Source organism: Danio rerio, chromosome 23 (assembly GCF_049306965.1).
Source record: "Danio rerio strain Tuebingen ecotype United States chromosome 23, GRCz12tu, whole genome shotgun sequence".
In the NCBI taxonomy this organism is placed as follows: domain Eukaryota; kingdom Metazoa; phylum Chordata; class Actinopteri; order Cypriniformes; family Danionidae; genus Danio; species Danio rerio.
The window spans coordinates 7074662-7090012 of NC_133198.1; the positions used below are offsets into that span (position 1 = coordinate 7074662).

Consider the following 15351-nt stretch of genomic DNA (forward strand, 5'->3'; position numbering starts at 1 on the left):
TTATTTTGTGTTTTTGGCCTTAAATTTCTTTGTGTTTCAGCAAATAAATTCTGATGACAAATCTTATTTTGACACATATTTTAGAAAACTGCTTTTTCAAAAACTCGAACATAACTTTGAGCAAATTTGCAACCCTTTTGTTATGTTGGTGGCTGTTTTTGCCCTATTGACTTCTATTATAACCACATGTGGACACTATATAATGATGCTTTTTTGATTGTTTGTGGTTTGTCCTGGTGAGAAGAGGTACAATTTGTATTTTTAACTGTTGATTTTCAGTTGCAGTGCAAAAAACTAGCCTCTAGCTTTTATATGGAGTATAGTGTGTTGTCTATGCATATGCTGGAGGCAACATGGCGAATGCTCCCACACGCAAAAATGTCACGCTAAACAAACCATAGTAACCATCTACACCCATCAAAACTGCCAATAGCCGCTTTTCCACTGTTGGGCCAGTGCGAGCCAGGGATTTTATCTGGCCGGGCCAACTGCCCAGGAGGTTGAGTAGTGTGGCCGAAATCATGTCGCGTTTTCACTGTCAGGCTAGTAGCTCGCAGCGCTTCACGCAAACCCAGCCCCCGGAACGTCCCTCGGATGAAACGTCACACAACCCGCCCACTTCAGCAGGAATCAGGCAGATAAAGCACACCATCGCATCATCACGATAAGATTTAACTGAAGCGAAATAAACAAATTACACGTTACTGTACAGCATTACATTATATGTCTATACACACATGCATGTGTGCTCTCATTCATCATATTCATTTACTCACCGACCGACTGTTGGCATCGTGCATCAATGGTCTCGCCACTAGCGGAGAGACCCAGCACAGTGAGCGCATCAATCCATAATATAAAACCACAGAAATTCTCCGATAATAACTCTGTATGAAATGTATTTTATAACATCCTTGTTTTGACAAACAAATTTTTCCCAAGGCTATATGGCACTTAAAAGGTAATTCCCCTTTATTTAAGAGATCTTATTCGGAGATTATTCGGAGATCTTAAGTAAAGGAAAGTGTTCAGTGTTTCAGCACATAAGAGCAAGTAATAAAATATAGCCTATATTTTGTGGCGCTCAGCAGCTATCCACTAATAAAGCTCTACATCTAATTTTTTCATTTTACCACATCATATAAAAACATAAACACTTGTTTGAGGACATAAAAGATATTTTTTATTTGCAGTTTTCCCTGATGCGTTTGTAAAGCAGCGCTGCACAGGACTGGAAGACAGAAAAGAACGTCGTTTCTGATTTCACTCACCCCAAAACTGCTCTGTTTGCACGATTTCATTAATATCATCGTATCCAAATACTTTATAAATAATATTTTAAACCTCCTCCAGTGTTTATTAAATATCTAAAATCATTTTTTATTTAAATAGGCCTTTGTAAAATGAAAGTTATACAAGGCTTAAAAAACAAGGCTTAATTTATGTATTATATATACCTACATTGTTATAGCTTTTGTTTGTTTTATATTGGTTTATTTATGTAATGTGATTTTATTATATCTGATTTTCGTAATTCTTTAAATTATTTCAATACAGCTTAGGCTATTTTATCTAGATTGTTTTAAGCCTACAAAAGTGGGCACGTAATTTGTAAAGTTTTATGTCTTTTTGTTGTTTTCATATTGTGTATTATATCCAAAAAAAAAAGAAGAAAAAAAAAAAAGAAGACGCTTGCGGCATCAACAAAGCAGTAAAGCGAGCTCTCTTTTGCCCGGTCTCTCACACACATAAAGGCATCTAAACATGCACTTATCATGCACAAACACACCTGTTAAACGTGACACAAACTCTCGACAACCTTCACTGGCTGCTGTGTGTTTAGTATGGTGTAACGATTATTATGTGTAATTGAAACATCAAGGAGGACGCAGCAAAGAAATGTCAATAATAAATTAAAACTTTATTATTTTTATGTAACACCCTTACATTTAAAAGGGAAACATGAGGGTGATCATAAGCAAAAGACCCCTAGCCTATAAGGTTTTTTTATGGAATAGCCCATCTTAAACTGACCAGCTATATGTTTTTTTTCCCCTTATTTATTTATTAGTTTGCCAGATGTACTCGTGTGCAATCAAACATTTTGAAATATTTATAATTATCGGCTATAGTATATCGGCCTCCAAATCTTAAGAGTTATCGGTTTTTGAAATCAGCCAAAAAATCCATATCGATGTATCCCTAATCTGACTTAGAGGCTTAAAGACAACCCATTATGACCATTTTTAAAAGATGTTAAACAAGTCTCTGATGTCCCTAGAGTGTGATTGCGGAGTTACATTTCAAAATACCCCACAAATAATGTTTTATAACTCTTTCAACTACCCCTTTGTGATCCTAATTGTGCCATTTTGGTGAGTGTCACTTTAAATTCAAATGAGATGGTGCTCCCCGCCCTCTTTTCAAAAGAGGGCGGAGCAACAAATGTCTATGTGTCAGCATAATGGCAGATTCAAAAAGGAGACTTATGTCTTATGATAATCGTCCCTAATAAGCAGGGCTTTCCCCTTCGATGATACGTACAAAGGGAAAATGTTATTCAATAGTCTTTAAATTTTTTTTACAAAGTGTGATTTTAAAAAAATATAATGAATTTTTTTTTACCATTGGAAACTGGTTATAGTCACAGTCTGTTACAACATAACTGCGTTTAAACCCCTTATTTAGCATAATAGGACACCTTTAAATGTTTTATTTAGGGTCTGTTTTGTATATCTGAAAAACAGTGACCGGTAAAATTCCCATTGCCATTCTACTGTTAAACATAATTCCTTCATGCTTTCCCAACTCACCTTGGGACACATCTCAGTGCCTTTCATGATCAGGTTTCTGGCCACCTGCAGTTTTCCAGTCACCTCTTCCAAACGGGCAGAAGCGATCCAAGCGGGTGGGTGGTGCGGGTTTGTTTCTCTCACTGATTTCAAGAGCAGACGAGCTTTCTTAATATCACTGCACACACAGAGGATGGCATAGGCAGATTAACAAAATAAAAAGCTCATATCCAAGTGTGCGATTATCGAATGTAAAGCACACTATACCTGATATCCCCTCCATATGTGGGGATCATGGAGTTGAGATCGGTGAGGTAACCTTTAGGATCAACAACTGTCTGTCCACTCACAGAATCAGACACCTGGAGATGGCAGCAAATGTCAATGAAGAAATGCTTGGCTTTCCTTAAAGTAATCTTCAATAAAAGATGTATGTTGCATCACCTGACTGAGCCTCATGTCCATCAGAGTGTTTCTGGCCTGTCCGATCTTTCTCATGTCCAGCTCTCCAGCATCGGGTGTCATGCCACCTGGGTAGGGTGTGTTCAAGCCCCCTGGAAAGGGTGTGTTCAGACCACCAAATTGCTGAAAATGCAAACATCTTAATTAGAAACCATGTTGTTTTGTGTTTTTTAATAAAAGTCAAGTTCGTTGGATAATCACAACCATAAAATGCAATGCAGTCAGTGTATTAAAAGCTAGGGCTCCCACTTAAAGCCAAATGTGAATTAGGCTTGGGCGGTAATCCAAATTTTGATACTGTCAAACCTCCTCCCTATTTTACCCCGGTATCTGGTAATACTGTGCATAATAAAAAAAATTATGACGTAAGGCTCAGACAGCATCACCAAACTGTTGGCTCCCTTTCAAATTACACCAGAGTTACCGACTGCTCCAGTGATTTATTCGTAAATTCATTCCAGTACCGCAAGAAAACTGGTCGGCTCCTGTGGTACAGCAGCAGGAATGCAGACCTCTAGTTCGTATTTACCATGTCTCGTTCGGTCGAAACCGGAAATACTGCCAAGCAGCAGGTCACTTGGTGCGTGACTCGCCTCCCCTCACCCTCTTCCTCTCTTTCTCTCTCCTCCACACTGTCCCGGGATGACAATCACGCACATGCATTTGTAGGCATTAAATAAATAATATCTAATATTTAATACTTGTCTCCAATTTAAGTGCATTGTTTTTATGAAGGTATAACGGTATTGAATCTGACACTGTTGCTATTTTTAGATCCCGCGGTATACCATATTACCATATTACCGCCCAATCCTGATGTGAATATCCCTGACTACTTTTCCCTGTGCAAAAAGATTAATTTCCATCAAGCATTTTTTCACAAGAAAAAAAAAGCATGCAGCTTTTGTGTTGCACAGTCTTTGCAACTTTTGTTAAACAAATTTTGTGATTGCCAAATTTAATTCAAAATCAAGCAATACGTTTAAGAACTTGCAGTTTTATTTTTAATTGCTGCTGATTTCCCAAAGATTTTGGTCAGCAAGGACAGTGCAAATATATTAATTATATTAATTAATTAAATATATTAATTATATATATATTAATTATATATTGCATATAGAGTGTGCTCGCCTTAATTAAAAAAATAATCCATGACGTGACAATCCTGAAAAGCCTATTTTATATAAAGTCTGAGAAACGTGAATACAGTGATGGGAAAGACATGAAACAGTGAGTATGTTTACATGGACACTAGGGGTGTAGAAATTAATTGTTTCTTCAGTGCACCAGGATGCAGACGCGGACAATTCAGTATCGGTTCAGTAACAATCATAACCGGTTATTAAATGACTGACGTCATTTATCTTATATGTGCTATGTCGCCGTAGCTTACAATGGCAAAGGAGGCGAGCGCGAGTATTTACAACACTCCAACTACTTAAAAACGCAGAAACTATGCACAATTTTACTGCATGCATGTTTGCTGGAGTCTTTCACTGACACTTACAGCAGAAGCCCCTATTTCACTGCGTTGAGAGAATGAAAGTAAACTCCATTTCTCTCTTACTCTTTCACTGGCCAATTTGACGAAAATCTGTGAAGAGCGCCAGCGCGTAAGAGCCAATGCCTTTCTGTTGAGTGCGTGAGCAACCAAAGGGGTGCAAAAACTTGGTAGACAAGGCTCATAAAGCGAGTGGGATATTTACATTTGTTTATTTGCTATAGGGTTGTGCCGATAGACGATGGACAACAAGCTTCACGATGCTGAGCCAGCATCGCGATCCATCGATTGATATATAACTTATTATTTGCATGTCATCTTTATAGCAATAACGGCCTTTCCATGAGCTGTGTTAAATGTTACATATAGCTGCCGCTTGCATGGCTGACAGCATCGTGAGGATTAAATGAATGAATATACAGTCCTTAAAATGTGTAAATTCAGTGGCAAACGCTGTTACCTGCAAACCCCGTCCCACAGACTCTACAGTGAATGGCTTTAGTCATTTTCATAGCGGACTTAAAACACTGGAAGTCTGTTACCCACTGTCGGAACCGTGTAAATGTTGGATTAACATCGAGCACATGATGTGCCATTATTAGTAACTGTGGGTAAATCTGTCAGTGTTATTTTCATTCTCTCATCTTCAGCGCTTCACATTTTCACCCTTGTAGCTTCTGTCATCTGAAGGCAGAAGGCTTTGTCTGAGTGATTGACAGCTGATATTAACCAATCATTCGCTTTCAGTTAGAGCAGTGGGCCAATAAAAAGAACACAAAGGCGGGGCAAGCAGTGCGGGCTTTTTTACTTCAGCAAGCTAATATAACAACTGTTCATCGGTTCCTGAGTGCTGCGTTTGGCGTTTTTAGGTGCAAAGATGCATTCTGCATAAATGTCTCCTAAATCCGCGAATGTGGTGATCATTTTGAAGTGAAAACAATGAAAATGTATGAACTACAGTGAACTACAACCGAACTCTCGTCTCCTCCACCAGCTGTAAAGGTGATCACTGTGCCTATTCATGCCAGAGTCCCGCAGAAAAAAAAACCTGATTGACAGGATGTCACTTGTTTGTAACTATTTATTTATGGTTTGGTTATGGGTAAAGCAAAGACCATGTGGGTCAGGTAGGGAAAATGGTAGGCTACAATTAATTCGTTATGAATTAATTGATATTTAACAACCACCCCCGCACCTCCAATGACGATGGCATCGTCCATCGCGATGTTTCACATTAGACGTCGTACAATGCCAAATTGGTCAACATCGCCCATCCCTTATTTGCTATAAATGCTTGTGTTGCTTAAAGGTACAGTTTATATATCTGACTGTTTGTATTAAAGGACAAAATTGTATTACAAATAGTATAGAAATATATAATTATACATTTTAATACAATAATTGCTGTGAAGAAAATATAAAACTGTGTATGGAAAGCATCGTCAATGCACCGAGATATCGAATTGTACCGAATCGATAGCATGATAATCTTAACCAAACCGTGAGACCAGTGTAGGTTAACACCTCTAATGGACACCAATAATAAAATTTATATGCGATTAAGATAATACTCTGATTAAAAATCAACCATGTTAAAAGCAATTTTTGTTAATTTAATCCAATTAAGGTCATAATCGAAGTAAAGAGAAATCGATTTAAGACATGTGGAGTATGCCGATTTTAGTCGCATTACTGCAGTGCAGTACAGACATGTAAACACCCTAATCTAACTATTACCGTCGTGTAAGACTTGTTTTAATTGCGACAGGATAGTCCAAACACACACACACACACACTTACACCTACAGCTATTTGATGCTCTCTGCACCTACCGAGTCAGTGCAGACCACAGACACCAGCATCGTAAAATGCAGAGTTTTTTTCTTCCATTTAGCATACGGTATGAACTTCCATTAAAACAACAGTCTTCCAGCAGTTCATAGTTGCATCCAATATCTCGTTTGTCACGGGGGCATGCATGAAACGTTCTCGAATGAAAGTGAAAGTGCCAAAGTGCAGTTATAGTCGAAAAACAAAAAATGAAACACCTGAAATTACATGAAACTCTGGAGGAAATGTGGATAGTGTGGTGGCGCATGGAGAGTAATCAAATTATGTGCTATAACATGTAAAACGGGAATCTTATTATTGCCTTAATTAATGCAAAAAATTAAATTAATGATATCCATGTAAAAGTAGTCAGTGAGATTTTCTGTCTCTTCTTTACTTTACTTTACTCTTCTTTACATTTTCTTAGCTACAGTGATGCGGGTTGTTACTCACCCCTTGCAGTGGGTCAACAGAGGTGTGGTTTTCTCCGGTCTGGAGGTGCTTGGCAAAGAAGCTGTCTGGCACAGGTGTGAGCTTCTCGTAGCGCGGATTCCTCTGACGCTTGTTCCTGGCATCACCCACCTCAGGAATACTCAACCACTCATCCTCTGTGACCTCAGACAGCTTCCTCTGGAAAACAGAAACAATGCAACATGCTTATTGACATCTACATCACTGTTCTAATATTGATAAGATTACCTTTAAGAAATGTCCAATGGTTAAAAAGACAGCATGTGTTTAATAAAAAACACAGCTAACTCAGTAATACTGCATCAATATTCCAGAGCTCAGTTCAGATTATCCTTCTATGGTTCTTGCACCTTTTCTAGCATATGTATTTTTTTTTTATTTAGTGCCATGTCAGCAACCGCACCTTTTCTAGCCAAATTTAAGGTGCATTTTCAAGGTGCATTATCAACCTTTTCTTTAGCAAATTACATATTTACAAACAGTTAAAGTGAGAATTATTAAACCCCCTTTGATTTTTTTTTCTTTTTCAAATATTTTCAAAATGATGTTAAACAGAGCGAAGAAATGTTCTCATTATGTCTGATAATATTTCTTCTTCAGGAGAAAGTATTATTTGTTTTATTTCGGTTAGAATAAAGGCATTTTTTTATTTTTTTTAAAACATTTTAAGGTCAAAAATTATTAGCCCCCTTTTTTAGCCTCAATTTTTTTTCCAGTCTACAGAACAAACTATCGTTATACAATAACTTGCCTAATTACCTTAACCTGCCTATTTAACCTAATTAACCCAGTTAAGCCTTTAAAAGTCACTTTAAGCTGTATAGAAGTGTCTTGAAAAATATCTAGTCAAATATTATTTACTGCCCTCATGGCAAAGATAAAATAAATCAGTTATTAGACATAGGTTATGTTTATGTTATCTTTGCAATAATAAGAGCTAGAATTGTTTTATTTATTTCTTTTGTATGGCTTCACTATCGTACCCTTACTCCAGTTGAACAAATTTTTGTTTGATACTTTGTTTGAATTTGATCCTTTATTATATTATTTTTATTAGTGTAAATATTTCTCTTTTTTGTATATATTTGGGCATTATTCTGGTTTCACTTTTGTACATTAAATAACTTTTGTTGGCAGTTCTGTCGTCAGTCTTTTGCTTACACCCTCACATCGTGAAATTACCACACTTTTTAAATGCTATTCCTTATAAGTACGTTTCATGAAAGTTACGACAGATAGGCGTGCGCTTTGTCTACAACACGAATTCTGTTCCTGTACTCCACTGGAAAGCCAAAATGTTCCCACACAGGGGACTTAACTGTGTCTGGGGGATCTGCAATCTCAATACTATGTGAAGCAGCCATCCTGCGTATACAGTAGTAACCGAGTGTGATCAGGGCCAGACGGAATCTGCGGACGTTTTTTGCTATTTCAGCTGAGAATTTTGGTAAAAAATCTGCGGATTTCTGCGGAATTATTTTGGGAGTATCCAGCGGAGTATCATAACTAAAACCATAATATATTAAATAAAAAGTAATAAATTACTGAATAAAAACTGAATAAATTCTGATTTACACATTTACTCAAGTAAATAAACAGAATTAATAATGGGCTAAAAATCAGCAGAAATCTGCGGAATTCTGCTGAAAATCTGCGAAACATCTGCGGAATTCTGCGCGCGCAGATTCCGTGTGGGCCTAGTGATCGCTCAGTCAAGTCACATAACATGACGTACTTGGAAAATACTAACTTTAGAATATAATATTTAGAACAAAAGCTCATCATTACTAATACAATTTAATCAAATATAAAGACGTGATATAAATAAAGACGTGTTTAAATTGGTTCAATTAGTTAGAGACAAGTTACGTCAACCTCAACAATGGGAAGCAGGAGCATGACAGTACCGCGGTACTCTGTATCGTGGTTGCTGTATCGCAATATTTTGGTTCGGTTTGTAATATCGTTACACCCTTAATATTTACACTATGTTAATTGATAAATGCTGTAAAAGTTAGACAGATCATTCGTTCAAGTTTTGAAATAAATCATAACATTTAACTGATGGAAACCTGTTGCATAGTCTGATCCTTTTTTATTTGTCTTCACGCTAAACTTGGACTATTCTGAAGAATCTTAGGATTCTTCAACTTTTTTTTTGATATTTATAAAAGCCACACAAACCTTCAGGTCTGAGAACTGTTGCTGAATTTTAGGCCGCTCCATACGATACTTCTCAATCTCCTCTTTCTCTCGCAGCTCCCTGCAGACACATTAGTCAAATCAACCCAAACGCTCTACATAAACAGCAAGTGTAGACGACAGAAGAAAGGTCAAGCTCACCTTCTTTCTTTCCGTCTCTCATCCATTCTTTTATCCAGTGCAGCATAAATAGCGTCGGCCTCCTCGTCATCTTTCTCATACGGCCCGCTGGAGAACAGACTGCCCGCATAGCCGTTAAACTAGAGGATACAGGATATAGAGGCATAGATTAATAATATTCTGCTGCATTTTGGCACATCAACTCAATATGACGCCTGCGAAATGTACCTCATCATAATTGGTGTCGTTGAGATCCTCGTCATCATCATCCTGGCTTTTCTTCATTTGATCACCCACCGTCCTCTTCCCCGGAGGTGCGTGGCGATCATCAACTGGGTCATTGGCATCACGAGCAGGACCGATATCAGATCGTGTGGTGAAACCCGTGGCACTGCAGAGCACATTGAATTACAACTCAACAAAGAAATTCAGCATATGGTTTCCAATAGATTTTATTACATCGAAGACTGGAGCAAACTTCTTGCATTGCCATCTTGGTACAGGGTAGCGCTCCTTTGAAATGAATGCGGGACCAAGGTACAGTGGAGGTTCTGTGGCCATCCAAAGCCAGAGATATACACATATACACATATATCTATGATCGGGAGTTTTCCTGGATGTGAATATGTAATTTTTTTTTTTTCTAATTGCGAAAATTATAATTTTACATTATTTTTCTACATTGATGGATCAGTGACTGCATGGGCATTCCTGACAAAAAGCTTGTGTTTGTGTGTACAGAAATGTACTATTCACCCTCCCTGTTAAATTTAATCAAATCATGTCCTGAAACACACCTCCTCTCCTGCTTTCACTCCTCATACTGACGGAGGGAGCGATTCGTTTGTGAATGAATCCACCGAACGACTCTTTCACTAGCCGACATCAATACCAGTTTCTGGCAGCGCAGCATCTCGTTGTCATATTTCTTTTGCATTGTTTGTTATTCAACAAAAATAGCATAAGCCGAGTGTTTAGTGCGAGTTGGAGCTGCTTTGCCTTATGGTGAATGCAGTAAGTGACTATCATCCATAATGTTACCTGATTAGCACAAAAGTTCAGAACATACAAAAACAGAAAAAAAACTCAATATTACCTATGAAATGTTCTGCCTTTGTGCTTTGTTTTCTTTGTTTGGTCGTTACTACACCCATAGACAGCGCTAAAGTCCAGCATCTTCACATAATAACACTGTCTTGACTAGTGCGGTTGAATGACATTTGTTCTGGGAGCACTGTACCAATGTAGAGGCTCTATTGACGCATGCTCAGGGTCCCTATGCGATATCTAGTGTATACATCTATGACTGACAGCAAACTAACGGTTAGAGGGGCGTGACTAAACATTTCACACAAGCTGTCAAACTGACATCAGTGATAGATAGCCACTTGTAACATTCGCTTGCAGAACGTAATTTGGATAAGTGTGTGCGTTTGTTTGTATGTGGGTTTGTCGTTTCATGCATGTGTCGCAGGTACGAATGGCATTGGAGGATCCGCATTTCGTGCTGATGATGTTGCCTGCTGACGCTGGGTTTGCGCCACCAATCACTGGTTGGCGTAGCGTTTAAAAGCCGAGCCCAAACTGCAATGGCGATCTCTCTGTCTCTTTCCTTCTCGCCACTTCTCGCTCTTATTCTTTCTGTGGGTCTCTCTGAGGACAGTCTCTCTTGCGAGGGCTAGTCTGAGAGAATGTGTTTTGATTGTGTTTAATGCTCTTGTCTAAAGTTTGAGATTAATTTAATGTGTTTGCTTGTGAACTTGTCCTGTTAACTGACATGTTTGAGTGATACCTCGGAGAGGTGTAGGTGTGAGTAAGTCGTGCGATATACAAATACAACATTCAGATGCATATTTTGTATTAGTTCATTAGGTTCAGGAGAATGTGCTGTTTTCTGCATGTTTTGTTCTTAGTTAGAGCAGTTTAGTTAAGACGTTTGGTATGTTGAAGATGTTTTTTTTTTCATGCTTTTCTTTTTATATTTAGTTTAGTTTGGTGAAAACAGTTACTGAGTTTTGTTATATTTATTTCTTTGATTTAAGCGCATTCAAGTACTTCCTCTCCCCCCAGGTAATTCATCATTTAATCATTGTAAATATTTTTCTTTCATTGTATTATATATTTTCACTGGTTTCATTGGATGTATGGGCAATAAATAATTGCAGTGAGATTTGGTTTTCAGTTTATTTTTTTCTCCATCCGCTTGTCACACACATTAAACTATTGTATGTTATGTCATCTACTCCTAGTTTAATATAACATCTAAAAGAACGTAACACCCCTCCAGAGTGGAAAAAAGGTCAGATTTTTAAAAGAAGATGACCAAAACAAACACACTGATTTTTCCCCCCAAGTCTAACAATTTACAGCAGCAAAAAAAAAAAAGATTTTAAATTTTGATTTCACCTGGACTTTCAACGATATTCAATATATCAATAAGGGCTGAATGATATTGGAAAAATCTGTTGATAATATTCTATATATTTGAGAAATATCTTGTATTTCTGCAATATATTGTAATTTCTATATCTAATTTCACCAGATGATTTGAATAGCTCTATTTGGAAATACTTTATTAAAAAAAAAACGTGCAAATGATAAAACTTTTACTCCATTAAGGTTAAAGTACATAAACTCAACAAATCTCATGTATTTTATATAATCCTAAATCTTAATATTTATAATCCTAAACTATATAATCCCAAATCAACATTGCAGATTCTGCGATATGACTATTGCTGATGAGTCGATGCCAATGCTGAAACCACATATTGACATAATGAACATGTATATTTACAATGTGGGCATTTCAGCAAATAGTGAATAATGATTCATTATTATTAAGCGTTTGAATGCTGTTACATATTAAATATTCAGATTGCTGCTGTCACAGGCAACTTTTGTAAAAAATCCAACTACTTCCTGATTATTGATGTTCCCAAGGCGTTAACAAAAGTTTATAAAACCCTAAAAATTGATCCCAAAAATAAAAATTCTGTCATCATTTACTGATTCTCCACTTGTTCCAAATCTGAGTTTCTTTTTTCTGTTCAAGTTATTCTGAAGAATGCTGGAAAAAAGCAGCAATAGGGTATATGCCGAGCTAGTGCTGTTCCCATGCTGATACACTTCCGGTGACCTGTTATTGTGAACTTTTTTCCATTTTATACGGTTCCTTATACAGCATCGATGTTGCAATGTCATTAAAATACATTCAGTTAAATAAACTTTAGCATTTATTTAGTTGCTCAAGCGTAAAACGAGACAAAAAGCTGTTTACTCGCACGCGCCCGTCAGAATCGGCAGGCTAGGGGAGAAGCTACATTGAATATACTGGGGTAAAATAAATGCTCATATTATAAACATATGACGGGGGAAATGTAATTTAATGAAGTGCTTCTTGTACAATCTGAGACCCACTTTAAATCGGATATCACTCAGCTAGTGGAGATCTCTGATTTTTAAAGAAAACAAACCTTAAACGCACCGGATTTTGCATTGACATTCAATTCGCCGTAAGCGCTTAACCCAGTTTACTGGCAAATTAAAAGTCCTATTAACATGCTTCGGCATATACTCTATTGACTTCCATAGTATTTTTGATTCAACTATGGATATCAATAGCTCCTGATTTCCAAATTATTCAATGTATCTTGTTTTGTGTCAACAGAAGTAATTCATAAACGGTTAGAACCACTTGATTGAGAGGAAATTTACATTTTTGGGTGAACTGAGGATTGAAACATTTGATGTACTCCAAACATTGATATAGATTGAAGCTAGGAAATTAGAAACTGTAGACTCATTTTTGTTATTACGCTATTACAGAAAACTTCCCCACAACACCTTCATGATACTGTAAATCACACTAATGGCTATTGGGGTAAAGTTGGTTTTATATTCACACATTCACTCATTTTTGTACAGTGACAATTTGTGACGAAGCCCCAATATGGTTTACTGCTACTTTGAATATTCAGTCTGAAATCACATGCAAACAACAGTAGTACTATTTATTATTTTCTTATTATATTATGCTACTTGGTTTGTGTAGTCATGCAAACATTTGTTTGTTGAGCAAGTAGTTTGGCCATTTTCTGCCGTTTATTATTCCTAGTCATTTCTCCCATAGGCGACTGAATCGGAAGTTCTAAGACAATCGCAAAAACAGGCGCACTTTCGCATCTTAGAATAAGGTCAATTGACTGTGAACAATGTTCTACTTTTTAAATAGCCATTGGCTGCTAATATGATCCCCTTAATTAGAATGTGCAAAGAATACACTACTGAACTTATATTAAGAAGGGAAAAGTGTGAATTTGTGAATATAAAACCAAAATTGTACCTACATACAAAATTGTGCGCCTACATAGGACTAAACTTTAAATTATTGAGGTAAAATTGGTTTTAGATCCATACATTCGGAATTTGTCTTTAACATAATTTCAGAAAAGTATTCTTTGCAAATACTAAACAGTAAGATCATATTAGCAGTCAATAACTATCAAAGTACAACATTGCTCATGGTCAAACAAACAGTGCTAATGCTGTTTTGAAGTCATACTTACATATGATTTTAGACCCAATATTCAATGTACCATGGTAAAAAATACAGGGAGCATGTCACAAGTATGGAGGTAAAGTTGGATTTATATTCGCACATTTGTTCATTTAGCAGTCTCTATATTGTTTACAATGTTACTTTGAATATTGGATCGGAATTAGCATGCAAGTATGACTTGTAAACAACATTAGCACTATCTAACTGTAAACAATACTGTACTTTAATAGTCATTTGCTGCTAATATGATTTCACTATTTAGAATTTGCAAAACATACTTTTCTGACATTGTATTATTAAGGAGAATGTCTCAATATCCCAATATAAAACTAACTTTACCTCTATGTCACAAGTCGCCTCGGAACAATTTCAGTGTGAATATAAAATCAATTTGATCTCAATCTATATATTTTACAGTATATCTAATGTTATGAAACAATGACTGTAAACTAAAACAATATTTTATATTAATGTTTTGCTGCATTATTATTATAGCATAAAATTATCAGTGTAGTGACAAGTTTATTATAATGTATTATTATAATGTATTTGTACATTATATTTGTATTATTATAATGTATTAAATTATTATAATGAAACATTATAATGTGTGAAAAAATAACACAATTACGTCAAAATACGTCAAAAAATATCAAGACAGAACACATTATATTAAGTTACGTTACACACAAGCTAAAATTATGGCAGCCTCAACACATCAGCTAGACATGATAATGTTTACAAATTTATATAGATGTCGGAATGTCAGGTAAGTTAATGCTAATATAAATAATAACACGTGTTGTGTTGTTTTGCCGCCTGTATATATTGAATGTATGGATCTCACCCTCTGCCCAGACCGGGTACGTAACCCAGCGGTGCAGGCATGCCGAGAAACGGCTTCTTTTTCTTGTTCAAGCCTCCCATGAGCGGAGAAGCGAGCGGCATTGCCGCTGCTCCCGCCGCAGCCCCGCCGGCCCCTCCGGACGGGGCTTTGCTTGCATTTTTGGGGGGTTGTTTCGCTGCGGAGCTCGCCATCGATGCGTTGACGACAACACGCTCCACTTCCGGAACAACACTGTCGCGTTTCCTGCAACATAAAAGTCTTCTTTTGGAACCTGTCGATGCCAAAAACAGCGCCCTCACAGGATTGGCAGAGTGAAGTAGCTTAACCTAAATTTACCTTTTATTTATTTATTTTTTAAATTATTATATACAAAAATGAGGAATACAATGTTTACATGTTTTTTACATCAAAGGAACAACTCAGTAGAGAAAAAAAATAATAAAAAATAAAATTACAGGGGATATAGAAATTACAAAAAAATTGTATAAGAAAAGGATTTCAAAATTGCATACATTCTTATAGCTTTTTTATATTTTTTGTGTCTTTTAGGGTTTCTATTTAAATT

At 36.6% G+C, this 15351-nt stretch overlaps 1 protein-coding gene across 2 annotated transcripts in view; it reads right to left on the reverse strand.

Moving 5' to 3' along the window:
• prpf6 (PRP6 pre-mRNA processing factor 6 homolog (S. cerevisiae)) overlaps nt 1-15026 on the reverse strand; it is a 52324-nt gene extending 37298 nt beyond the window's left edge. The window contains exons 1-8 of one of the 2 annotated variants that reach the window (XR_012398238.1): nt 14787-15019; nt 9607-9769; nt 9400-9518; nt 9241-9319; nt 7039-7215; nt 3237-3377; nt 3060-3154; nt 2814-2970 (exon numbers count right to left, since the gene is read on the reverse strand). Coding sequence is in view for 1 of the 2 variants with exons in the window: in NM_212655.2 (NP_997820.2) it covers nt 2814-2970; nt 3060-3154; nt 3237-3377; nt 7039-7215; nt 9241-9319; nt 9400-9518; nt 9607-9769; nt 14787-14977 (1122 nt within the window). In the remaining variant the exon portion in view is untranslated. Of the gene's footprint in view, nt 1-2813; nt 2971-3059; nt 3155-3236; nt 3378-7038; nt 7216-9240; nt 9320-9399; nt 9519-9606; nt 9770-14786 lie in introns of both variants that reach the window. The other variant, NM_212655.2, reaches the window with a different exon arrangement.
• Nucleotides 15027-15351: the final 325 nt, after the last annotated feature.